Source organism: Mastacembelus armatus, chromosome 10, assembly GCF_900324485.2.
Source record: "Mastacembelus armatus chromosome 10, fMasArm1.2, whole genome shotgun sequence".
Classification (NCBI taxonomy): Eukaryota; Metazoa; Chordata; class Actinopteri; order Synbranchiformes; family Mastacembelidae; genus Mastacembelus; species Mastacembelus armatus.
In genome coordinates, this window is record NC_046642.1 from 15846614 (window position 1) to 15873827 (window position 27214).

The 27214-nt window shown below is 39.5% G+C and overlaps 2 protein-coding genes across 3 annotated transcripts in view; one reads left to right on the forward strand and one right to left on the reverse strand.

The window, feature by feature from the left end:
* The first annotated feature begins 660 nt into the window (after positions 1–660).
* ergic1 (endoplasmic reticulum-golgi intermediate compartment 1) lies at positions 661–18025 on the forward strand. Of its 2 annotated transcripts, XM_026329880.1 has the most exons (10): positions 661–793; positions 7517–7578; positions 10841–10913; positions 11358–11452; positions 13914–14038; positions 14689–14793; positions 14894–14954; positions 15218–15318; positions 16108–16230; positions 17219–18025. In XM_026329880.1, the coding sequence occupies exons 1-10, from the start codon at positions 774–776 to the stop codon at positions 17324–17326; spliced, it is 873 nt and encodes a 290-aa protein (XP_026185665.1). In that variant the 5' UTR covers positions 661–773; the 3' UTR covers positions 17327–18025. The 2 variants fall into 2 exon arrangements, with proteins under 2 accessions (XP_026185665.1, XP_026185666.1); XM_026329881.1 differs by lacking the exons at positions 10841–10913; positions 11358–11452.
* Positions 18026–19015: 990 nt separating this feature from the next.
* Positions 19016–27214, reverse strand: part of flt4 (fms related receptor tyrosine kinase 4) — a 34038-nt gene continuing 25839 nt past the window's right edge. The window contains exons 15-30 of the mRNA XM_026329879.1: positions 27015–27146; positions 26352–26458; positions 25469–25604; positions 24841–24945; positions 24560–24673; positions 23937–24025; positions 23615–23774; positions 23386–23480; positions 22789–22911; positions 22550–22661; positions 22164–22263; positions 21807–21912; positions 21586–21710; positions 20627–20747; positions 20352–20437; positions 19016–19602 (exon numbers count right to left, since the gene is read on the reverse strand). Of these exons, the coding sequence (XP_026185664.1) occupies positions 19383–19602; positions 20352–20437; positions 20627–20747; positions 21586–21710; positions 21807–21912; positions 22164–22263; positions 22550–22661; positions 22789–22911; positions 23386–23480; positions 23615–23774; positions 23937–24025; positions 24560–24673; positions 24841–24945; positions 25469–25604; positions 26352–26458; positions 27015–27146 (1931 nt within the window). The 3' untranslated portion in view covers positions 19016–19382. The remainder of the gene's footprint in view (positions 19603–20351; positions 20438–20626; positions 20748–21585; positions 21711–21806; positions 21913–22163; positions 22264–22549; positions 22662–22788; positions 22912–23385; positions 23481–23614; positions 23775–23936; positions 24026–24559; positions 24674–24840; positions 24946–25468; positions 25605–26351; positions 26459–27014; positions 27147–27214) is intronic.

Consider the following 27214-nt stretch of genomic DNA (forward strand, 5'->3'; position numbering starts at 1 on the left):
ATACACTATAATATATTAGTTGTCCAGGGATTAGATTAGATTAGCTAAACTTGGTGTAACTCATATATTGTATGTTATTGGTAACACTTCATTTTAAGTCGCCTTATTTTGCATTAATAATTGTTAGCAGATATGGCTCAGCACCTATAACTGCTCCTGTGGGTACCCATAAATGTATGCTGCTGCATAAACAGGTATCGAATGGCAATATAGTAAAACAATTGCTATAATAAAAGATGCCTTTATAGGAAGCGTTTTAGGCTATAATTGTTGGACAGACAGGATGCATATCCTCTTGAAATATCCTCACATTACATTCTGTAAAAAGAAAATACATATAGAATTACTATATACTAGTATTGTTATACAATATGTGTATGAATATACTATATTTGTAAATTTTAAGCATTTTCAAGTCATTTTTGTAATTTAAATTACTCATAAATTAAATATCCAAAATTAAAAGGATATATTTTTTCATGTATTTTTTCAATATATTGCCATATTTTTATTATGATACTCTAAAAACTCATCATCCAACTGTTTCTTCTTCACATAAATCACACAGACCCATAAAAACGACGCACGGCCTTCGGGGGAAGAAGAATCACAGCGAACCGGAAATAGCTCTCAGCCAATCAGCTTTTGCAAAGCGTCCTAAGCTGACGTCAGCCCGGTACCGATGAACAACCGGTAGCGTTGCAGAGAGCTGTATGGGTGCTCGTTGGTTGTAGCTTTGTCCGCTAATCTCCCCGGTCAAACGCTCAAACACCATGCCTTTCGATGTTAGGAGGTGAGTACGGGGCTTCGGTTCGTTTGGGTTCGGATATGAGGTGTCGGTGTCGATGTTTTGCAGTCCGTGATGAATTAACGGTTAACAAAGCATCGCCCACTAACGAGCGAGTCAAAAGTTGTGATAGAGGTGGTTCTCTTTGGGCACCAATGGGCCGGGTCTGTCTTATTTATCAGGGATTCTCCCAATGCACAAAAATGAGTCAGCGCATTCAGCAGCATTAGCCACCAATTAACACTTAAAGGCAGACAATGAACCGGCAGGAATACACACGACCAGGTCCATTCATCAGATCTGCTGATGCTTGGGCAACAGGAAGAGAGTTTTCAGGCACACCTAGCATATCAAGCTGTAGAAACTGTCAATAGAGCACACCCTGGTTACAATAAGGACCTGGGTGTTTGTGTAGTGGGGACTTGTTGGGCAGACATGGACTGTATTGTGTCAAAAATGTGCCTTCCTTAAAACTCAGTCCTTATGTTTATCAAAAGCAAAAACTCTGGAAAGGAGCAGGGCAGCAACATCTCAAACATCACATCTTCAAATGTCACGTTTTGTTTGACCCAAAGTCCAGGAGAGTAAATCATTTGAGAGGCTTGAACAGGACGGTTAATATTTTTCCACTGTTCAAATGGATTTTAACTTTTGCTACTAATACAGATGTTTTACATTACTTGTATTTCCTTCACTATCTGTGCATCTAATGTCTGCCTGCAAGCCAAACTGTGAATTGTTGCAGTTTATTTTGCTTACATAACTGTAAGTAAAATCAATTGACCAATTCTTTCAGCTTTTTCGAAAAACTAGGTATCTCAAATTTAAGACGAAAGTGAGAAATCAAACTAAAAGAAAATTGTGTAAATTGTTATTTATTTTTTTCATCACAGGACATTTATGTGCGATCACACTGGTGTTAAAACCATTCGTTGACTGACTGATTAGTTGATAAATATAATTAATGCCGAACAGTCTCTAACTACAGCTTCAAATTTCCTTTTTTGTGTTATATCATAAAAAAGTGAATATAGTTGATGTAAATTTGATAATAATGATGATAATCTCTCATCACAATTTCTCCCAACTTTCCCCTAGACCACATCTGCGTCACACGAGTTTACCAACGTACAGGATCTGACATAATTCTCACTTACACTGCTACAGTGCAATGGACGACATCTAACAAAAGCAGAAAATATATTTATTTATAAAGAAATTTAAATAAATTTCAAGCAAAAATTGTGGAAATATTTGAACACTGTCCTGTTCAAGCCTCTCAAATGATTTACTGTTTTTGAAACATTTTGGACTTTTGCTCAAACAAAGCACGACATTTGAAGTTGTGAAATGATTAACTAAAAAAAAAAATGTGCAGAAAATGCTGGTTGTCCTACTGTGTTACAGTGGTTGAGTGGTGAGAGAGTTTGTGTAATGGGGTTAAACGGTCATGCCCGGTTGGTGCCCTGATCATACACAATTTGCATTGCAACAGGTACCACTAACTCAATTGACAATTATGGGACCAGTTTTTTTTTTTTTTTTTTTTTTTTTTTTAAAAGATGTCACACAGTTACAAAGTTTTGATGGTTAGTCAACAGTGTGACAGTGTGTAAAAACATAGATTACTGTAGATTACGCCATGTGCTAGGGTAGCATATGTTCCCAGAATCCTGTGCTATGTTGGTTTATTGGATGCTTTTTTTTTATCTGAATGAATGAGTGAATAACTGAAAAGCTTTTATCCCCACGTTTAATTGACCTCAAGATTATGTCATTTATTGACACAAGTAGATTTGGTTTGACCTAACCAGATGATGTAGTGCGTTTACTCCTGTGATGATTAGATCATGGTGACTTTAGAGTTTTAATAAGGGTCCTCACATTGCTTTGTCAATACTTTGTATCTCGTGATCTCGACAGTAATAGGTAACTGCTGTTTGGTGCCTGGCACAGCCTACACTTCTAGCAAATGACTGAATAGAAACCTAGGTAGGGAAAGACTGAGGCAAATGTGTCTTGCAATGACAGAAGAAGCAAAACTGTCCTGTAATATTGGTTTCCTCAGGAACACATGAAATGGATGAACTACTGACTCACTATGAGTCAGTATACTCTTCACTAGGTTTGCAATATATGGTTTATTTAGCATAGTTTAGTTAGGAGCAGGAAATGGCAGAGAGAGATGTGTTGACTGTAATTCAGGAAATTACACGTCGACGAGTGAGCGGTGAAGTCCCAAGAGTCAGCATTAATATTCATGAATACAAAATGTTCTGTTCTGTGTGGAGGAAATTAAGTGACACAGTAGCCATGAAACTTAACATAGTAATACAGTTCACACCCAACCAAAAAAAAAAAGTAGTTCTAAGGTTTATTGGTAGTATTTAAGTAATAGACATCAGTACCACATTTAATTGAATATAATACTTATGTAATAATAATAATCATATAATGATAACAATAATGACAACGTATTGTACTTAATGAATACACAAGGTTTTGGATTTGAAGTTGACAATAACAAAGTCAGCCATCTATTCTACATGGATGATCTAGAACTGGTTGCGAGGGTTGAGACAGCTGAAACAAGGTCTTAAAGGGTTCAGTGGCAACATCAAAAGGGAGTTTGGCCTAGATAAATGTGCCACGGTTATCTTTAAACACGGTGAGCTAGTCAAAAGCCAAAATATCCAGCTGTGCAACCAAACAGTCATCAGAAACATGGAGACAGATGAGATGTAAAAGTACCTGGGTGTAGAAGAGAGCAATGGTATTGATAACATCCAGATGAAAGAGAAGATCATGAAAGAGTACTATCGTCGACTCCAATTTCTAAGACCGAACTGAGTTCAAAAAGCAAGGTCACACCTATCAACACCTTTGCTCTTTCAGCCCTGTCATCATAGAGAGATAGATAGAAAAACAAGAAAACTCCTGATCATTGGAGATGCCCATCATCCAGAGGCTGATGTCAAAAGACTTCAAATCAAGATATGACCATTTTGTTGGATGTTCCATTAGTAACTGATAGAACCATCCTAGCGATCATTCACGTAAACCTGATATATTTTGAACACATGTATCCACATTTAATCAAACAAAAGTGTCTGGCTCTAATTAAGTTTAAATCTTGCTTCAAAAGTAAATAATGGCTTATACCTGGAAATTTTTACAATCATTCCACATTTTATCCAGATTTATTACAATCATGTTTGTGAATTTATGTATTTCCTGATGTTTTTTCAATCTAATGTCATGATCCTGCAACTTTGTGTTAACAGGATATATGGCTGTGCTTGTTCATTTTAATGTAATACAACAGCACAGCAAGTCTCCATTATTTTAAAGCAGAATAACCTCTCTTTCAGTTAACATGAATTCTTTCATAGACTATTGGGCCAGGGTGCCCCTTTAGTATTTAGATATTCTGTCATATCAGTATCAAGCTATTGCTGTGACACCACAATATTAATTTTGTCCCTATGTCCAACCTTTAACCTCAATTGTATTTTAGGCCTTGAGTCCTGATTTGCCTACAGAACGTTTCACATGTAGCACTAGAATCTGTTTCTCATCTCAAGCGACAATTAAGACAGATTTTGTTTCCTACTCTCATTAAATTTTGGCAGTGGAAAATTACACTTGCTAAAATATGTATTCTGTATTTTTATAACTATACTGCTAAAAAAATTAAGGGAACACTTAAGTCACACGTCAGATCTTGAAATAATTACTCAAGTTGAAAATCTTTACTAATTTCCATGCATAATTTGTTTGGAATAAAATGACGTAGGAACTGTCAGTGGAAACCAAAATCCAAGTGAAAAATTAAAAATACAGGCCCATCCAAGTTGTGTCAGTTTCATCACAGAAACTCATAATGTGGCTCAGAAGTGTGTATGGCCCCCACATGCCTGTAGGTACCCCCAAAAACCATCTGGGCATTATCATCATGAGTTGGCATATCGTGTCCTGAGATCTCCTCTCAGACCTGGATCAGGGCATCAGTAAGCTCCTGGACAGTCTGTGCTGGTACTTGGGGGCACCGGATGCATCAAGACATAATGTCCCATAGGTGCTCAATGGGATTTAGCTCAGGGACCAGTCAGTGGCATCGATGACTTCATCATTCAGGAACTGCCTACAGTCTGGGCACATGAGGCCAGGCGCTGTCCTGCACCAGGAGGAACCCAGGGCCCACAGCACCACAATTGGGTCTAACAGTCGCTCTTAGGATATCATTCTAGTAACTTACAGTACTGTTGGCTCTGACATGGAGGTCTGTGTGGCCCTCCAAGGATATGCGTCTGCAGACCATCACTGACCCACCACCAAACTATGCTCAGTGATATTACAGACAGCATAACGTTCAGCATGGTGTCTCCAGACTCCTTGACACCTGTCACATGTGCTCAGTGAGAACCTGCTTTCATCTTTGAAGAGACCCGCCAATTCTGCTGGGTTCTTCTACAGCCCTGTCCAGCTCTCCAGGTGCTAGGAGACACAGCAAACCTTTTTGTGACTGCACATATGGATGTGCCATCTTGCATGAACTGAACTGCCTGTGCAACGTGATTGGCCTGCAGATATGGCCTCATGCCACTGGTAGTGACAAAGACACTGGAAAAACCCAAAACTTGAGAGGAATCAATCAGCCAGGATAAGTGGAGAACTGCCACATGCAAAACCATTCCCTTCTGAAGGCTTTCGCTTTCCTTTCCATTGCACCTTTTGTCACGTTATTATGCACCAAAGCAGTTAAAACTGATTCACAATCACTTGTGCTTCCTAAATGGGCAGAGTGATATCCCTGAAGGTTATACTGTGATGATTATATGTTCCCTTTAGTATTTTAAGCAGTTTATTTATAACCTGCTCTCATATAAAGATCTCAAAACTGTGTTTCAAAGGCAAATGAACTACATTCACCTGTTTGCAAGGTTTGTAAGTGTTATATACACACTGTAACGCTAATAGGCTGCCTTCAGTTGCTGTTTTGTAGAATTGTGTACTTTAATTTGGTTAAATGTGACATAAGTTATTTCAATTTGGTAAATTAGCATACTCAGGGTGAAGCAGGTACTGACAGAAGCACTGACTGGGCTGCTCCTCCACTTGCCCGCCTGTCACAAAACCAGTGATCCAGAGGAGGCAGAGGATCTGAGTGCTCCTTTTTTGAAGCCTGGTAATACCTATGTATTTGTATAATTAGCTCAGCGGCTTCTCTATGGGACTCCACATCAGCTAAACCTCTGACCCTGTGACCACAAATGTGATTTTATGTGTAAAGAATGGGCTATAAGCTTAAGTTCCTTTCTCTGAGTTGTGTGACATCTTCGCAGTGGATCCCATGGTGGAGATTGTAATCCTAGAGCTGAAGTCAGAGTGATAGGAATCAACAGAACATTTGATTTTTAGGTTTTCACACATGTATACATTGGCATGCTCCACCTGTCTGGATGTCTCAGCAGGTCAGTGCTGTGGCTGGACAGAGAGGGTGTGGTGTAGGAGACTCTGCTGCTGCTCATTAAAAGCTTAACATTCAGGAAGTGTGCTAGTCTAGATGTTATTCTTATCCCAATACAAAACGACCCCTTCCTGAGCTCCCCACCCAGCCCCTGTGTCTAAGCTGTCTGTCCTGTATATCCTGCCAGGATGGCTATTAACATACAGTGATCTAATACTAGGATGTTTGAGATGGAGAAAAAGGTGAACATAAGCTAGCTGAGGTGTTCAGGATCCGGGGTCCTTGTGCGGCAGGTAAAAACAAAAGAGCGAAAGCCGGAACTGAGGCAAAACCAGGAATTGAGCAGGGTCCAGGGTGGACAGGAAGGACCCTCCCTTCTACTTCCTCCCACCCGGCATTGCATCAGCTGTGTTTATTTCTCTGGCAGCTCTCGGTGGAAGCAATGTGAACAGATGTGAATGTTTTCGAAGGATCGAGTTAGTGAGAGGCGAGAAGAGAAGAGAGATTGGGTGGGGTTTGCGCAGTCACCGACGAAGTTTGGGGTCAAAAATCTTTCACTGCCCAAAAAGGACAAGCGCAAGAACTCCTCAACCTAAATAGTTTTGGTGTTGAGTAGCAAAATTTTTCCCCCCCTTCTCAGCTCCCCAAATAGGCAACAACAGTATTTCACAAGAAGAGAGCTGATTTTATTAAGTGGTAATGATCCTCCTCTGCTTCTGATTCACTGATTTACATGGTTATTTTGAAAATACTCAAGTTGATACAAAAATGTTAAGATCAAGTAAAGTGCTGCAAAGATAGGTACAGTTTGATTCTGTCAGACTTAATCCTTCACTGCTGGGGTTACTGTTTATAATTGTATGTTCTTCTCAAACCATATAATTTAAAGTTGTTACTGCAGTTGTGTTTATATTCCCGTGTGTTTCCTTTCATTAGTGTGTTTTCTTTGTGTTGGCTTTGTTTCTGTTTGTGTATGTGTCAGAGACCTTTGTTGGGGTCAGGTCAGAATTATATATGTGTGTGTGTGTGTGTTTGTGTATGGGTGAGTGAGGGTCATGGCTGGCTGTCTGGACCTGTTATATGCAATGGCGTCAGTCCAGAGTTAACATTCCACCTCACCTCTGTAATACCGTACAGCCTGATGGGTACAGAATGTGCTTCTTTTCTCAGCTCATAGTGTTTACATTTGCTATTTTTTCTCACCCCATTTTTCTCTCCTTTTTTTTTTTGTGTCTCCTTTTCTTCCTTCCTCTACTCAGATTCGATATCTACAGGAAAGTGCCAAAAGATCTCACACAGCCCACATACACAGGAGCTTTCAGTGAGTAGTACTTCACACACAACAGGCCAAAAATATGATACTCTATTTTTAGTCGTCTCTAGTTTGTTGTGTTGGTTAATCTAGTTTGAGTTGTCCAGATGTCAACATGTATATTGAATGACTCAAGAAAAGGTGCAAAATGATTATTTTTTTAATAAAGATATATTTTCACTAAAATCACAAATTTGAAGTATGCTTATTTGCCTTCTGTTAAAGAGATTGATGCTCTGATTTCAGTCCATAAAATGTGAAACTACTACTATTACATTTTACATTTCAGTGTTTTGTGTTGATTAATCAAGTAAAGTGCTGCATTTAACTGAAAGTCAGGTTTTCTTTGGATGGAGTCAGGCTAGTTTTGTCTTAAGCTTCATTGCTACTGGATGTAACTTGATATGAACACCATGAGTCATTTTTGTACATTTCTTTGTGTTCATTAAGCAAGCAAGGTATAACATGTTAAGTCGTGAGTCTTAGAGGGGCTGATAAGCTGACGTGGACAGTGTCACACTGCCTTTTTGATCTTAGCTGAGCTAAACCACTGCTAGCTCTCTCTTCATATACATACACACGTCTGTCATCAAACCTTTTACTGTTGGCAATCAAGTGAGATTATATGTTTTGCCTATTCATAATGAGCCTTTTTTCAGAGTAATAAAAAAACCAACCAGTAACAATGCAATCTTTCATATAATTATACTTAAAAATACCTTTTTAGGTTTAAATAACATTTGCTCAGTTCAAGCATGTTTTATTTTGGCATGATATGCCTGTTTGTGCAAAACGTGTAGCTCTTACATGTGAATGGAAAACTTCATAATGCTAGTGGAACATAAGTACCGGTATTAGTATTTAGCAGACTTACATAGATTCACATACACACTTTCCACACTTTAGAAGGTAAATAGAAAGTGGTACTAGGAAAGGCAGGAGGTGACAGCTATCCCAGTGCAGAGGTGATTCCTGATAGAGTGAGTCAGCATGTGGCAGTACCTGTTTTAGTAAAGATAATATGGTAAGAATGTCAGTGATCATGCTGTTTCATCGCCACACTACCTGATAAGTCATCACGGGAAGTCGGGAGTGCTTTTCCTGTTAGGTCATGTGTTTACCTACTTGTCATCAATAGTCACTGTGTAATCAAGGACTGTTTTGATTATTCACTTTATGATAGAATACAAAAGACATGAGGACACATGTTGATCTCCTGAGTCATTTTGTAGTATTGATTTTTCATTGTTTAGCACTGGGTAGAACAAAATCATCATCCCCAAACATAATGGCTAAACTACTTTACCATTGAATAGTGAATAATTTAAAGAGATTATAAACACCCATGTGAATTTTAAGGAAAATAATGTATTTTCTAAAGATATATGCTTAGTTTCCACCCATGAGTACATGGATGTAAGTTCTTCCTGTATACAGTCAACTCCCTTCCTGTCTCCATCCACTGTCTAGGGATGAGGACATTGGGTTGATTTGGATATTAGACAGCAGTTATTGCTTCATGTATGGCAGTTCAACTCACATTTTGGTTTGTATGGTTCAGAAACCAACAGAAACAGACTCCCCCTTTTCACAAAAGGTCAAATATTTCACCTTGCCTGCTTTTGTTATTGTGTTTTAGGGCCACATTCCTACATTTTTACAGCATTTACTGTGAACAATGAGTCTGTGTTTTTTTTTTGTTTTTGTTTTTTTGTTTTTTTTTCCTTCTGTAGTGATTTCTGGTACCCCTTTTTGCTTTGGGCATGTTTGTTTGACTTATTTTGTGTCATAATACTTTTTTTTCCTGACTATGCTGATACAAAGTTCTCATTTGTCTCTGCTTTGTGAGGAAATGAGCTTTGGGCAGTACAAAAATAAGCACTGATCATGAAAATGAAGTGCTGGTTTCACATGTCACAGACTGATTCATTGTGTTGTTACATCCAGTTCTTTGTGTCACAGCTCTTGTTATAATGAAGCAACTTTAAAGGCCATTTTGTATCGTGTATGAGCAATGTGAATGATGAGCTAGATTTTAAATAAAAGCCACTCATCATGTCATTCAGTAAGTCATGTAAGTCATTCAGCTCTTCAGTATTTTCCAATGCACAGCTCTTTATATAAATAGGAGCCCATTACTCTGATCTTTTTTTAATCCTCTTTGAGTATTGTGCCCTTTGAGGCCTGGGACGAATTACTCTAAGTTTTTTGATTAAGCTGAATTGGTCACTTGTGTGTCATAGCGACACTCCCTATTGTTTGTTGGTTAAACATTACCCTATATAAAACCTCTACCAACCACAGGTTTGGCTGTGACGCCCTGCCACCCACAAGGTCATGTGACTGTCATCCTAGGAGACGGTTGCCACGTAAACATGCCTCACCTGCTGAGTGAGAGCTTTCTGACTGAGGCTCTCACCATACCGGATAGACCACAGTTGCGCAGACACAGACAAGTTCCTTCCACATTTATCTTAGTAAACACAGCGTTTTAAATGACCCTTTGGACCGATTGGTTTGACACATAAAATTAAACACAGCCTGGCTACTTAACCTTTTACTATCAGACTATATTTAAGCTAAAATACTTTGTATTTATAACTAGTGTTTCTAATTTGGTTCTTGTTTAGTTTTTCTTTCAATCTTTGACTGTGAAGCTTCCATGTTGAAGCCATTGTTTAACTAAATGCTCAGACTATAGGTTAGTCTCAGGTGGGAGTGTCCAAATCCAGTCCTCGAAGGTAGCTGTTCTGCTTGTTTTTCAACTATTTCTGTCCTTCTCACTTCTGGTTACCTGGATCAGGTGTGTTCAGCCAATCAGTAGCTGAGGGGGCTGGGGATGGAGGCAAAATGAATCAGATCATTGAAAACAAACAGGACGGTGGGCCTCAAGGAAGATGGTTGGGACACTGCTGGTCCAAGCAAAGATGGGCTCTGTGTAGGACTTCAGCATGAAGTCACCTCTCAAAAAACTATTAAATGTGGAATTAGAGAAGGAGGATATTTAAAAACCTGCGTAATGGCAAGTTGAATACTGCCAGTAAAACAGCTATTTAGGGAAAATCTTCATCACTGCTGTGATTTCATTAATGTTAATAGCTTAGGTCAGCCATTTTCAAGGCTGGAAGGGTCTGGCTCATTTGGTTTACATCATTGCTTTAAAGGCTGGTGTAATTTGAGATTAATGTGAAAAAAGTGAAATATGTAAGCTCAACAGTAACTTAATATTGAACGAGCTATTCATTCTAGCTTTCTTTCTCATTGCCCACAGTTTCCATCCTCTGCTGTGTCTTCATACTCTTCCTGTTCCTGTCAGAGCTGACGGGATTCATAGCCACTGACATGTAGGTATCGCACCATCATAACGCCTAATAGCCGTGTATCATGTAATATCCTGTGGCTGAAACGCACTGGTCGTAAGAGAGTTCCTTTGTTGCCTCACTGGCAAAGGCTCTGCTGTCTGAAATACACAAGACAGGAACTTAATCGTGAATGTTGATGCCCTCATTTTGATGTATTCTGCTTGGCCCGTGTTGTAACCAATGAGTGGAGTCAATTTTCTCAAGACACTGGCTTTGTGTATGTGTCAGTGTGTTGGTGATGTGTAATACAGAAGGGTGTGACAGGAAGGAAATTACACTGACACAGACACACAAATGCTCTTTCCTTGACTGTGTGCAAAGGGCATGTTGTCAGTGAAGAAAATTGTCATTTTCTGACTCAAATTGACTTTTTTCCCCTTTTATTAAAAGCTTATCTGACCATTTTCTCTTTTCTGTCCATTGCAGTGTAAACGAACTGTATGTGGATGATCCTGATAAAGACAGTGGTGGGAAGATAGATGTGAGTTTAAACATCAGTTTGCCAAACTTACATTGTGATTGTGAGTATATACATATATATATATATATATACACATTTATATATAAAACTCTCAATTTCTCTGCATTACACTTTGTTTGTATGTTTTCCTTTTTACATTGTTTATGACCTTCCTTTGCAGTTTGTTTTTCCCCTTTTCAGACATTATCATACTCACCATGCCCTATCAGTTAGCATGCCATATTAGCAAAAGATAAATGATGCCCTAGATAAAGAATCACACTCAGCATTGCACAATGGTCTGTTTACTCGGCTGTGTTGTGGCATGCTTCTAGATAACGGTAGACTTTAGCCACCCTCCGGTCTTTCGCCCTTGTTTGATCTTGTGCTGCTGCACCACTGTGATCTGAGGCTGACATGAAGTCGCCTTGGTTGGTTCATCTGCTGTACTTTAGTGTTAGAGAAGTGGGCAGGCCAGTTGAAATGTGCCAAGACAGAGAGTAGTCACTGGTTATTTGCTCCTCATGACTCCCCTCAGAAACTATGCCCAGGGACACAAATCACACACACTGCATCTGTGCACATGTGAGGTTGGGGCAGCACAGAAAACACACATTCATTCAGTTCAAGCGATATCCAAAAATGGCAAAGCTAATAAATGCTTGTGTGAGCAGATTAGGTCCAGGTTTCTCTGAGAGAGGCTTTGGCATGCTGACACACAGCTGTTGGCCATGTGTTTAGACGAGCTCTTGGCATGCCTAAACAAAGGCCTTCCCCTGCCATTTCCAATTAAAGCCCTTGGTGGTTGTATGTATGGTAGTTTTGTTTATTTGCAGAATTTAAACTTTTTTTTTGCAGAAATGTGGGGCCCTCTTAAATACCAACTCAAACACATTGGGCTAGCCACAGTACAGCTGCATGTAATGAACAGAAATGTGCCTCAGCCCTTCTCCCTTTGAGTTAATATTGTATATCAGTATATTTTCCAGGTCTCCAAACAGGTTGTCATCCATTACAAATATACTCGGAGGGAGAAATCATTTTCATCATGGAAAAGCTGGCATTTCCATCTCTTTTTACTATTTATCTGGACTGCTCTGCCAGAGTCAGTCTCCCAGAGTCAGTCTCCCACAGTCTCCCTCCACTGACCTTTACAGGTTGCCAGGTCTTGATTTGTGACTTCATGGAAAAGCAGAACCACGTCTAATGCTCTTATAATAATTTCTTTCCCACCCACTTTACATTAATACACATCTAGTTCTACATTGCAGAAAAAAAAAAAGATGGCTCTCCCTCAGGTGGATTCACTTGTTTCTGTGCACTTTATTTTGAAATCTGTGTTGACGGTCAAAGGATAAAATTTGTTTTGAATGTCAGAGGTCAGATAGACAAAATGTACGTTTTAGCACAGATACAGCAGACATCCCTCTCTGCACTGCTGGCCAACATACAGCACAGGCAGCCTCTGAAAATAGGCTCTTACCAGTGTGCCAACACACAGCGGCCTGCAGGAGGGGAGTTGGTAAAGTCTAGATGGAAAAACACAGATGGGGAGAGGGCAGCAGTCCGGAGAGATGATCTCTTTGGACTTTGTGTGTTTGCTTTGTGGGTCACATTCTGCACTGTTACTCAGAATTTCTCTCTTTTAATTTTTTTTATTCTTCATTCAAAAAAACTGCCTTTTAATGCCTGTGACTGTTATTGAATGTGAAAAGAGCCGAAGCTAATCAATCGCATTATGAATCTGTTAGTCATTTCTTTAACTACAAGTTAATCATTTAATCTAAAAAGAATTTTTAAAAAAATCTGGAAAAATGCCCATCACAAATTGATGATGAATCTTGTCAGTCTGAAAACTGACAGATTTTCTGCTTTTAATGATATTTGTAAATAAGTTTGTATCTGTATAAGCACTCTTTTTTTTTTTTTTTTTTTTTTTTTTACCTCAAAGACACCAAAATAAAGATATCTATCATACAAAACTGATAAGAGCAGAAAATGTTTGGCACTGAGTTGAAACATGAAACTGAGTAGTCAAACAGCAGACAAATTAATTTGTGACAGTTCTGATAATCCGTAACTTATTTATTGAGGACAAAAATTAATTCCTGGTTCTTTCTTCTTTTCTGTGTTTTATTGGAAATAAATTATTTTTAAATTATAAATTATTTTTTTGATTTGAGCTGTTAGTTGGAAATAAGCAATTTCAGGACATCAGTTTCGGTTTTGAGAAATTGTCATGGGCATGTCTCAGTTTTCCCAGCTTTTTAAATCAAATTAATCACTAATGAATCAATTAAGTAAAAACATTATGCCACAACTGTAGTTTGGTATTTGTGCTTAAGAAATTATTTGATAATAATTATCAAAAGTGTTGTTGATTCATTTTTATTTTTTGATTGGTTGAATAAACAACTAATTCTTAGCACTGAAGGCTGTAAAAGGTCAGGACCAGCAGAGGAAACTAATATTTCTAGTTCCGTATATATTTCAATCATCCCCCATGTTTCTTTGTGTTTCAGTGGTGGGTTTGGACATCCAGGATGAGATGGGCCGCCATGAGGTCGGTCACATAGACAACTCGATGAAGATTCCTCTCAACCAGGGTTATGGTTGTAGATTTGAGGGAGAGTTCACTATCAACAAGGTAAGGTCATCAATATAAAAGAGTCATAACTCCTCATCACCATTTGATTTACCAGATTTTATGTTTGTAGCTGATCCCCTTTAAAAATGTGAAAACAATCACATTTTTTGTGATGGATCAGATACTTTGTGAGACTTAAGATGTTTGATTATATCTTGCTTCTTTGATTTGGGCTTGTGGCCAACCTGCTTCTTCTGCACTCCTCTAGTCTAAATCGTTTTAGACTAGATTAGACTAAATGGAGTTCAGTTACATCTGACACTATACTGTAGTCCGGGCTCTGTGAATCCCTGTTTGTCCCATCATCATCATCTTGTGCGTCAGTCTTTCCAGTGCATTTACAATGATTAACCCAGCAGTTATACATTTAACACTCTTACTCATGGAATAATTGCAAATATGTGAAACGTGTTTAAGTGGGTTGATTTTTCTTCCGGAGGGGACCATTTAGTTTCTAACGGAGTGTTTGTGTATTCTGACTTGGTCATTAGTTAACTAAATGGGTTGCAGGTGCTCATGCCATTAATTACACATACTTAGTGTGTGTACGTGTGTGTGTGTACGTGTGTGTGTACGTGTGTGTGTGTACGTATGTGTGTACGTATGTGTGTACGTGTGCGTGTGCGTGCGCGGGGGGGGGGTGTCTTTAGGTACCAGGAAACTTCCATGTGTCGACACACAGCGCTACAGCACAACCCCAAAATCCTGACATGACCCACACCATCCACAAGCTGTCATTTGGGGAAAAGCTGCAGGTCAGAACAGATACAAAAACACACACACAAAAACAGAGGAGGACAATGGCTACAACATCAGTGCTAAAACCACATCTACTCTGTGGCTTCTGTCACACAGGTGCAAAAAGTACAAGGAGCCTTCAATGCGTTAGGAGGGGCCGACAGACTCTCATCTAATCGTACGTATCCACACTGCACGTGCAGTCATCATAACTACTATGTGACATTTATGTAAGGCTGATGCTGACATATAAAATGACAATCAAATGAGACACCTAGTGGACAGCTATTGAATCCAGACAGTGGAAACTTGATTTACACAGCTGACACTGCATCTCTCATGGAAAAGCTTCAGTCGGTTGCATTATGATCAAAACTACATCCATTTTTGGACACTGAAGATGCATATTTTTTTAGTGAAATAACTTTCTGTTCCATGCAGCTTTGGCTTCACATGACTACATACTGAAGATTGTTCCAACTGTATATGAGGACCTTTCAGGCAGACAGAGGTTTTCCTATCAGTACACAGTGGCCAACAAGGTGATGTATCCTTGCTGTTATATTATCTTTACCTCTGCTACTTTCCCGTTAGATCATACCACCAAAGTCATGTTGTTTTTGCACTCTTTCTGAAAGCAGTGACCATCTCAACATATGGCCAGAGCATGTATTGCTGTGTTAACTTGTGCACTCACCGGGAAGTGAAAGCTCACCCCTAGTGACTGGAAACGCTCCCTAGATGTCAACAAACCATAAAGACGCTTCCTAGAACTGTGCTGACTGACAGCTGGGTTTGGAGTAATAACAATGCAGGTCAGCTGTGATGCAGGGAGGATGAGGGCCTGAGCAAGATATTCCGAAATCTCATTGCCAGAGCATGAACAAATTCCAGCTGTGGCATGAATCAGTGCTAGGAGAGAAGTAACAATCTTTTTCCTGCTGAATTTATTGAACAGGTGAACTGGGATGCTTTATGCAGAAGTTTTTATAAATTCACTGATAAACCTGTCATCACATAACAGTAACTGACAACACATTCTCCTCCGCCTCCTCCCGCTTACTTCATCTGAGTTTCATGCAGCCAAGAACATTCATTTTTCATGAATCATTTCTGATTTTTGAGCGACCTTATCCAAAGCCAATTCTCTGATGGGTCATAAACACCACGGCCACCACTAGAGATGAGGAGGGAATTACAGATGGCTCAGAAATGATTTCTTCTTATTGGGATTACCTCTCTTTGTATTGATCAAATCGATTTCTCATCAGATGCAACTCCAAAAGACACTGAAATCGGTAACATGTCCTCTTTTTCCGTTTCGCATACAGGAATACGTCGCTTACAGCCACACGGGTAGGATCATCCCAGCCATCTGGTTCAGATATGACCTTAGTCCAATCACAGTCAAATACACAGAGAGGAGACAGCCCTTCTACCGCTTCATCACAACAGTGAGTGAATTCTCATCTGGGATATGCCAGAAACCTGGGACCAGAAGTCTTACTTAAAGTTGATTTATTTGAATTCCAGACCTTTTGAGGTCATAAAACGCTGAATAGTGAAGCTTCTTGGTAATAACACTCCATTAACGCTGCATTAATCAATATTATGTTTTTAGGCTTGATAGTGGCATGGCTCCACTTAGGCCCAGACTGAAATATCTCAGCACCTATTGAATAGATGTCAAAGAAATTTGGTAGAAATCCATGGTTCTTAGAGATTGAATGCTATTTTGACAGTAGCCCCAACATCAGGCTTTGGTTTATAACTAGAAACAAATACCATTCTCATTATCCACAGCTATACTTTGCATTAACTGTGAATTAGTAAATGTTTGGCGCACGCCAGGCTATCGGTGTCCGTTTCTAGCTTTGTGCTAAGCTAAGCAAACCAGCTGTGTGCTGTAGTTTCATAATTAGCAGAGGGGTGTTTTCTCATCTAATTCTGAGCAAAAGAGCGAATAGCCCTACCTCCTAAAATTTCCAACTATTCCTTTAACTTGCTGAATTCCTTTTGTCTTTCTCTGCTGTCCACTCCCTGCAGTGTTGAGGAATTTTGGCTAAGAGGCTACCACCTCATCAGGAAGGTTTCCTGCTGACTGATCATGGCGTCAACGCTAAATTGGCTGCTTAGCTGATGAGCTATCCCGTTATTTGCCTTTGGTGTTATTTAGGTTTATCGTGAGTTAAGGCATGGGTAGGAGTTGATTGTGCTCATAGTGCAACTGTGAGTCATGGCTGAAGATTGTGAGTCAAGCTGCAGCAGGGCTCTTTGCTTTGCCAGCACAAACTGGGGTGTCGGTGTAATGCATTGTTACGATAGAATGTACCAGCTGATGTAGACAGTTTTAATACAGATACAAAACATCAAAATCTTGCAGGGTGAGACTAATTGGCAAAACTGACTTGGTTTTTTTTGTTGTTTTTTTTTTTTTTGTAGATCTGTGCCATCGTTGGAGGGACATTCACAGTTGCAGGAATCATTGACTCCTGTATATTCACTGCTTCAGAGGCTTGGAAGAAAATCCAGATAGGAAAAATGTCTTGAGGACACACACGCACATATGCACTCACACACACGCACACGCACACGCACACATGCACACACACACACAAACATCTTATTTATAAGTGCAAACTTACTAGCCTGTTAGCTAAATCCAGTCTTGCTCAAAGCAAATTCCTTGTGGAGATCGTATCACCGTGCCCCATGAAGTGACTCTGGCACCTGATCTAACTACCAGGCTACACAGTTGCTCTGTTACTGAATCTTCTCTTTGGCTCCATCTGCTCTGCTGACGTGTGGACACTGACTATCATATGTCCGTTTCCTGTGTCTTCAGTGTCAGAAGACTAGAAGCTGTTTTGTTTCTGTGGAGGTGAAATTTAGTACCAAGTACCATGTGAGAGTATACCATGAGATTTGTGCTGATATTCAGTATTTTAAATTTGATCAGGCATGATGTGACTTTAAAAAAACTACACCTTTTTATCATATGAAAATTGTCATTTTATAGTTGAATGATTTTACAAACTTCAGCCTGTTCAACCAGAATATTCTATACACTTTAACCATATTTTTCTATCCTTAATTCTGCAAAAAGTGACTGAATATTTGAAGGAAACGTTGACTGAATGCTCAAGTAACACTATCCGTAACACTACATTTAGTACTGTGTGACAAGAATTTTTTAATCCAATCTCCTGTTTTATCACCATTATTTGACTGTTCCACCATTTTTTAAAAAATACAGTTGTCATTGTTTACCTTTCCATCACTGACAATATTTTATCAGCAGTGTTAAAGGTCCGAGTTTTCACTTTTTCCATTTCAATTGTCAAACATACAGTGAATGGTTGTGTATCTGTTAGGATGTAAACTGTTTTTTACTCTATTATTTTTTTGAATTCGGTACATGAATTTGTGTAATGTTTGTTACTTCATGAAGTTACAAAGAAGGTTTGGATTTATAAGGGGAGAACTTGTAGATGTAGATTATCTTCGGTCAATATTTTATCTTTTATACACTTTGTGTTTGTTCTCTAAGTAAGGACGATGAAAATCACAAGGCCACAAGGTCTTTTTACTCTGAAGGTCATCCATTTCCTGTTGTCTCAAATTACTCTGTAATGCTATGGGCTCCTCAAGTAAAGGTACCATAGATACATACTGTTGTGTGCCTCATGTATCCAGATTTCTGTAACCTGAATATCTTTCATTGTCATTGCTTTACTAACTCAGCATTTGGTTTTTATTTTTTCCATTTCAGTCTGTTCTGACAGTATCTAACCTGAAAGTCTCCTTTTAAAAGTTTGACTAATCTATAGAGTGTGTGAATATGTGTGTATGCAGCGTGAGTCAACACCCTGCAGGTTGTCATTTGTGATGTGAGAGGGTGTAAAGCTGTCACAGGTGTTTACGTCCAGCTCTGATAAGAGGTGCCTTGTATGAGTCAGTCATTTATTCAACCTGCATCCCTCTATTTACCTCCGTCATTTATTCGTTGATCACAGTGTCGTGTATCCAAGCGGCTCCACCTCCACTAAAAGACACAGATACCACGTAAATCTGCTCATTTCTTTAATCGGTCCCTTACATGGATCACTGCAGAGCTTGTGGCTCTAACTCAGTGTGAACCTATAATTCATGACAAATGCATATTTGCACTTAGATGTGTATTTAACTAAAACAGTGTCAGTGCCAGCTCCAACTTTGTATGAATCATAATGAGAAGAGTGAGAAGATAAATTTCTTTATTTCCTGCCATAAAAGTCATAATTTGTACAAACAAAGGAAGAATACTCTATATCAAAGATAAAAATATAAATGTGTGTGTGAATGGAAAATACTTATGCTTTGTTTTTGTCATAATGCTGCCACCCAGTGGCTGGTTAGAAGAACTTCAGGCACATTTAGCTCAGTCTGTTTGAAGCAGCCCAGAAAGAAAAGATTTTGTGATGAACGGAGGTCAGCCCTGGTCTCATGTTTATTAACAAATTATTAATTACATGTCAATATAGAGACGTTACTAAATCCTACACACCTCCCTCAGACCTGTGCTGTCCCTCTTTTTTTAACTCCATTTCTTTTGGGCTACAAAGGATTACACATGGGAAGAGGCCAGGCTGGGGGTATCCGGTGAGGAGAAGAAGTCGCAAAACCCCTCCTCAGACAGGTGTCCATACTCATTGTTGTAGAAGGTCTGCCCGGACAGCTGGGTGAAGAAGTTGGAATGGTGCCTTGAGCTGCCAGTGCCGCTGCTTTGCCCAAGGGACCCATGGGAGGCTGTCAAAGGCTCTGTGCTGCTGCTACTGCCGATACGACTGAGGATTGCACAAAACAAAAATTAACAAAAAAAAAAAAAGTCTAATTCAAGATTGTGTAGTTTATATCTTTCCACTTCTTACTGCTGCTTTCTTGTAAGCTGTGATGTAACCACAGTTTGTTTCAAATATGTTACATCATGTGTTCTGCTGTCCTCAGGATCCCATAATGGCATTCTGAGCACTGGGTCCAAGGTTAGCATAATCATTACATCTGACTGGCTTTATCACATGTGAAAGGCTCTTCCTACACTTTGCTATAAGTCAGTGAGCTGCTATATAAATGTCTTTCTTCACTTCCAGCAATGAAAATTTTTTTTTTTTTTTTTTTTTTTGCTCGTTCTGTGAATTGGTTCTTTTAAGTGTAATTTTCAAAACTTTAATAAGTTAGGCTGTGGATTTTAAATGACTCAGCTACCAGGCAGAAATTGAAACTCAATTGATGCTCAATCAAACTCAGTTTCTCTCTACATGCGGCTGTGACTAAATTCTACGTTTCCAAGCAAGAGAGAAGGAGTGTTTTCTCATATTGACTCAGAAACATGGTCAACATGTTGAAAAGTATCATTTACTAATATAACTGAAAGGCAGCACTTTAAGCTGACAGCCACTGTGTGGTTTCACAGTGAGTAATACATCTATACCAGTCCAAATGTCAAACAGTATGAGTAAAATCTAGGCTGCATATGTACTGAGTGTCATTTTCAGTTTCACACAAGAATATGGATCACAGGTTTTGCATGATTAACCTTTTTGAGACGGCACCCCTGTGCTGGTGCTCAATCCTCTCAAATTCCTCTGACGCAAGAACCATCCCGCTGTCTGTCTGGCTATCCTGGGAAGAGATGCGGTTTAATCATGTGAATAAATGTCTTTTTGTTGTTGCTATGTCTGTCTCTGGCAGCAGCAACTTTTTTTTTTTTTTTTTTTAAATTATCTCAGGAGAAAATGTCGATGCCATTCAAAAAATGTCACCAGGAATTTCACATTATCATCAGTTGATAAGATAAAAAAAAAAACTCACTTGAGGAGTTTTCTGTGGGTGCATCTCCAGGGGCAACTCTTCAAATGTCTTCACCCTGGGCTGGCATATTTTGGAGGGACCCACAAACACACAGCCGGCAAAGGGCACGCAGTTATAATACCTGGTCAGAAGGAATAGGAAATATTTTCAGGTTACATATACAGCCACCTGATGACATCCAAATGCCAGGAGAAAGATAAGTTACCTGTAAAAAAAACAATAGCACAGTTTATATATTGATTTTTAAACAAATCTGGTTAGGAATAGGGACCATTTCAGGTATTCAGTTATCAGTGACTTACAACTGGAGATCCCCATGGCTCACATGTGGTGGTGAACATTTTATTAACAGAGTGAAAATCCTCCTTAAGGATCACTTTATTTATCACTGAGGATTCACAGGTTGAAATTGGATACCAGATAAAGCAATATTATAGTACATCTGGGTAATAGTTTTTCCAACTCATAAAACATTTTATGACTCTGAAGATTAACTTGAAACTCCCTGTGGAGGTGTTTTTTTTTTAAATGTCTTCTAGAGCAGTGAATATTTAATTTTCTTTTAATGTCTATAGATTTTTACAGATCTTTGCCTATAACACCTAGTTTATCTCTGAGTTATTCTGTAATGATTTGTAAAATAATATATTACTTTATGAAATCATGCTTTCAATAAAATATATAAATTCAGTAAAAAAAAAACAAAAAAAAAACTGTAGGGTATCTGGACCTTCTGCAGAGATTCTTTTCTTGCAACTAACCCAGCACCCATCATCACATAGATTTAAATGTTGCTGGTTCCTCATTTGTGTATGAAAGTATATGATGTGCCTTTTTTCCTGCCCACATCAAAGCAGTAAGAGGACAGAAACTGAAACATAGAAAAGTATCTGTTTAAGTAGGGCCCATTTTCCTGTAATGAGAAAACAGTGTGGTTTTTCAGCAACATATTTTATTACCTGGTGGGCAAAGTGTCACAGGCCAGTCTCAGTTCCTCTTCAGATGGAGGCCGTGACGAGGCCTGCGAGAAACCATCATCTTCTGAGCTCTGGGAGTGGTTTAGAGGGATGTAGTCCTTCCCATCCTGAAGGGAATGTGTTGAAGTTAAAACCCCTTACAAAAATAAAATGTATAACTTGTATAACCTGCTAGAATTAGTGGTGAACAGTGGTGAACCTACAGGTAGACTGTTGTCCTGCAGCATGTCTCCCAAGATTTGCACAAGGGCTGGGAAGGTTGGTCTCTCTTTGGGTTCACCCTGCCAGCAGGCGAGCATGATGCCATATCTACCAGCAGAGGGCAGGCCCATAACAAGAAGGACAACACACTTAATGATTTAACTACAAATTTAATCACATCTCCTCTCCCAAGTCTAACAACAGTTTTAGATCATGATGTTTTTGAGCAGGTTTGGGTTTACTCTCTGGATTGGCTTGATCAGTTAAGAGACTTAGGGGTATAAATGTTTGGCATGGAAAGATAAGTTTCCTCAAGAGGTGGATAGAAGAAAGAATGGATTAGTCATTCAGTCACTCACATTTCAGGCGAGGCAGTCTCTGGTGCTCTCATCCTGACACCGTCTTTTAAACGTTTGCAAAACTCTTCATCAATCTGCACCCCCGGGTATGGAGACGCACCTGAGAGTGGACAAAGGGAGGACAAGGCAGAAAATAACATACAATGGATAAGAAAAAACAATGCGATAATTGTATTTAGATAACAGTGATGAAGACGTAGTCTGTTTCAACAAGTTAAAGGATAAATTCCTCATCACTTCTGGCAGGAACAGAGACTTGTAGACATTTTTAAGCGGAGCTTCTTTAAACTTATCGACTTGATTGTACTGAAACTCTTTGTTTTATTTCTCTATAAATTACTGCCTTCATTAAAGAAAAAATGAGTGTGCTATGAATTTTTCTTTACCTAGTGAGAAGATTTCCCAGAGGAGAACTCCAAAAGACCATACATCACTTTGGCTGGTGTACACTTTGTCAAAGATACTCTCTGGAGCCATCCATTTTAGAGGCAGACGAGCCTGAGAAAACAAGTATTAGTCACATAAACAGGAAGGATTACTGTGTTGAGTGGGTTTGAAGGGCAAACAAAGTTTAATGTCAAATTGAGATGGCAAATAAACCTGGAAGCTTAACTCTAGAGCGTACATTGCCTTTTCTGACGTAGTCCGGGTCTTTGTATATGTCTCTGGCCAGGCCGAAGTCACAGATCTTCACGATGTTGTTCTCTGACAGGAGAATGTTCCGGGCTGCCAGGTCTCTGTGGATACACTGTGGATACACACATGACCACACATACATCATAACCTTGCAGAAAGGTGTGTGTGTGTGTGTGCGTGTGTGTGCGTGCGTACGTCTCCATGCCAGTTTATTGTGACTGGGGCTGGACTTTGTCTCAGCCAGGCTGAGTTCTGTGGAATCGCTGCAGGAGACCCAACATCATTCACTAAGCTGTCAGGTAAATGTGCCCATGGGGTCATGGCCCCCTTTCACACTTGTGTGTTATTTGACGTGTTGTTACTATAAAAATATACATTATTGCCACTTTAATTTTAATTTCATCTAGAATTTGACAGTATGTCTTTTTTTAAATCTACTCTAATTGAATATAATCTGTAGCTGTAGTTTATAACTGTTGATGTGGTTAATTAACAAGCACAAAGGACTGAAAAGCTGAATGATCCCACTTACTGTCAATTCACCACAGCTCATATGTTAATTGTCTTTGTGATGCTGATAACTAACCTTTCTGGAGGCAAGGAACTCCATTCCCCGAGCCACTTGGAAACTGTAGCAAATTAGATCTTCTATTGTCAGAGGAGTTTTCCACAAGTCCTCCACTGGAGAGAAAAAACGAGGTGGAAGGCCAGGGGGAGGAGGAAATGGAGAAATACAGTAAACTACAGTGGTACACTACAGTTACTATTGTAACTCAACCATGAGTTAAATAATTTGTGAACTACAATGGACTGACATTTCTCCACAGCAGGACTGTGGCTGGATGTGGTGGATGACGGGCTCTGAGGACTGGTGAGCGGGGCGAAGGATGGGGAAGGTGGGTGTCGAGCTCTTTGGTCCATTTGACCCGCCTCGATCATCCGTCTCACCTGGCTCTGGGTTTTTGGAGACCGATCCTGAGTGACGAAATCAATTTAACTCACAGCATCACTTCCATAAACAATGGAGTTTGGACTCATTATTGAGTTTGGGAGTATTGTACAATAAAAGAAACATCAGTATCAGCTCAATAAGAGCAGAACACACTCATGTGTCAGTTTTCTGCAGTATTTTCATACCCTGTATGGGAGGAAGAACTCTCTCTTGGCTCGTAGGAAGTTGGACAGATTCCCATATTTGCAGTATTCAACTATCACCATCAGTGGACCTGGTGATGAAGTGAACTTACATGTAAGCAGTTTGTTATAATCATGACTGTATTGTATGAAAAAAGTCTACAGATGGTGTATAGAAAACATTTGATCTCACCCCATACTCAAAAGAGTAAGGGACTGCTTTCCTTAAATATTTCCTGGTTACCTAACAGGCTGCAGGAGGTGGACAAAATAATGTAAACACTATAAAAGAGGAATTTCAAACTGGACCTAACCTGCTTATCTAACATCCCAAACAGTCCCTAAAAGCATGACATCACTTTCAAAGCAGAAAAACTCCAGAGATAAATAATAATTATCAGAAACTAACAGTGATATGGGAAGTTGATGCAAACAGTAGAGTACTCATTTTTCATTATACCTTTGTCTGCATAAGGTACACTGAAATTTTGCATTTGGATATAGTATATTGATACAAACAAACACATTGACATGGCACCTTACTAATTATTCCAAGTAGATGCTGAAATCTGACATTTTGAAAGCACACACATAAAATAGAATTATATAAAACCTAGATCCCTCACCGTTTGGTTTGGTGCAGGCACCTAACAGGTTCACTACATTTAGATGGTTACCAATGTGAATCAGTATCTTTAACTCTGACATCAAGGCCTTATGCTCACTGGCTGTGGCTCCATCTGAAACACACAGGCGAAGAGCCGAACATTAATGTGTATATTATAAATGTGCATATACAAAGTTATATATGTCACACATGCTGTATATCAGATATTAGAAAGCTTCCTACAATATGCGTAAACAGTGCACTGTACAAACACAGTACAGAGTGCACATGAAATCTCACCCTTCAGCATCTTCACAGCCACCGTATCCAAACTGTTGCTCTTGTTGATGCCGTAGATTGATGCCTCAATTACTTTTCCAAAGGCACCGTGGCCTAAAACCTTTCCTGTGTCAGGAAAAACAACAAAAGAAACACAACAGAGTATTTATACTCATCGATCTATGCAGGCTTAATTTTAGTATCTGAGATTACACAAATAGCTGTGGTCGGGAGCAGATGCAAAATGTAAATGCATCTGGCATTCGTACAGCCAAGGCTGGGGGAGGAGTGAGAATCTGAATTGCAGCGTTTGGAAAACAACGTGTTCCTATAAGTTGCATTCATAGAACAGATGCTATTCCTCAGGGCGTTTTTAAAATGCTCTGCTTTGAATGTGCATATATTTAACACCAGCACTTTACTTGGCAGCACTTTGCCTGCCCTGCTGGCTGTGATCCAAATTCATGCCATTATGGATTCTGGAAATGGAAAAGTAATTCAGTTTCATCAATCTATTCAGTCTGATCCCCAGCTGTATATTTCCTCTCATTTTTTCTTTCACATCTCTCACGCCTCCCTCCTACCCACCCATTCATATTTATCGCACCATCCATCAACCCATTTCTCCCCGCTCCACCCTGTGGCTCACCCAGCCGGAGTCTATCTCTGGAGATCTCCCACTGCGATGAGTCGTATGGCAGGTATTCACACTGTTCGTCCAGAGGCACCTCCACTGGGTCCATAATGATGGACAAATAGCCTGTTTTTATGTCTGCTGGGTTAACCTGGAGTGCAGAATGAGAGTGCTTCTAAAGTCAACCTCATATTACATTTAGTTTTACATTTTTGTATTTAAATAACCTCAGTGTTTTTAAATGTATTGTTAATCATTTTTATTACGAGAAGGAAGGAACTAGGTTTGATTTGAATGGCTATACGGAAACATTCTTGATTATTCCTGTTACATATGTAAATAATCAAACATAAAATAGGAAATTTTCTCCCTTTTTTACATGAGATCACATTGGAGATGATTTACAGACCATATATGTATCCAGTGTTTAATTTCTGTTGGACTTCAGCAGGTAACTTTGGCAACTGTAACTGTTATTCTTGCAGTAAAGAGATTAGATAAGTCAAAAATGAATTGTGGTGAAACTGGAAACATTTTAATTTCCTGAGAAGCTGAATTTGTCCAAACCTTTCTTCCTTTATTGCTAGTTTTCATTGACCATGTAGGCAGCTGGCAACCGCCTGCTTTTGCCTCTGAGCAAAAGAGTTGTGTTATAATCTACCTGCATGAAAACAGTCAGACCTGCACATTTAAAGGTGGCATTTATGAGGAAAAATAAAAATGCATTTTGAACCTCACTATGGTCATGCTTGTTGTTAGGGCTAATAGCAGCATGCAGTAAATTGCTCTCAAAGATCAAACAGGTTTTGATGAAAAATTGTGAGCCAGAGGTTAAAGTGTCAGCCTGTGAGGTTCTCCCACAAACACAGACACACAGGGAAATGCAGTGTAGTCTGACCCGCTTAACATTGCAGAAAATGAGGATGAGCAAGGCCCAGAAGAAAACCGCGATGACTCCGGTCCCGATGAGAATTACAATCTCTAGATTGGCCTTGTCGCTTGAACCTTGAGAAAAAGAAGGAAACAAAAGAAGATATCACTTTTAGATGCAGACATTTAGTTCACTCAGTATCAGAAACCTCTCTGTCCTTCACAAGTCTTATCTGAAATTACTCTCTACAGACTGTAAGAGGTGCTGTATTACAAACTATTGATGCAGGCTCTCTCACAAGCTCTGTGCCTTAAATCTTTAGGGTATATCATTGCGCTAAAAGACATTCAGCCAATTCAGCCATTCAACACGAGAGCACTTCCAAACAAACCCAAATTATTCACTGAAATGTCCCAGCAGTCAGCAGAAATATCAGTGTTTTCCATAAGAAAAGTACAAAAACTAGAGCTGAATAAGAGAGGAGAGAGGGGAATAATTAAAAATCAAGACCTGTACATACAGGCTGCAAAGATGTGAGCTTAGGGGCATCTGTGAATTCAGACATGAGTACTCTTGAAAAAGCACACAAGTGAGTGAATGGATTCAGGTGTGTGTGTGTGTGTGTGCGTGTGTGTGTGTGTGTGTGTGTGTGTGTGAGGGTGTGTGTGTGTGTGTGTGTGGCTGTCATACCAATGACCCTGACAGCGGCTGAGGAGTGGACACATCCGCGCTGGTTGCAGGCGGTGCAGGTGTAAAGTCCAGCGTCCTCCTCTCTCACCCGCTGGATACTCAGAGTGCGGTTTGAATTCTGCAGCTGGATCCCTGCAAGGAAGCGTGGGATGATTAGTGACCCACACACACTCACACACTCAACTACATACCTCAATGTC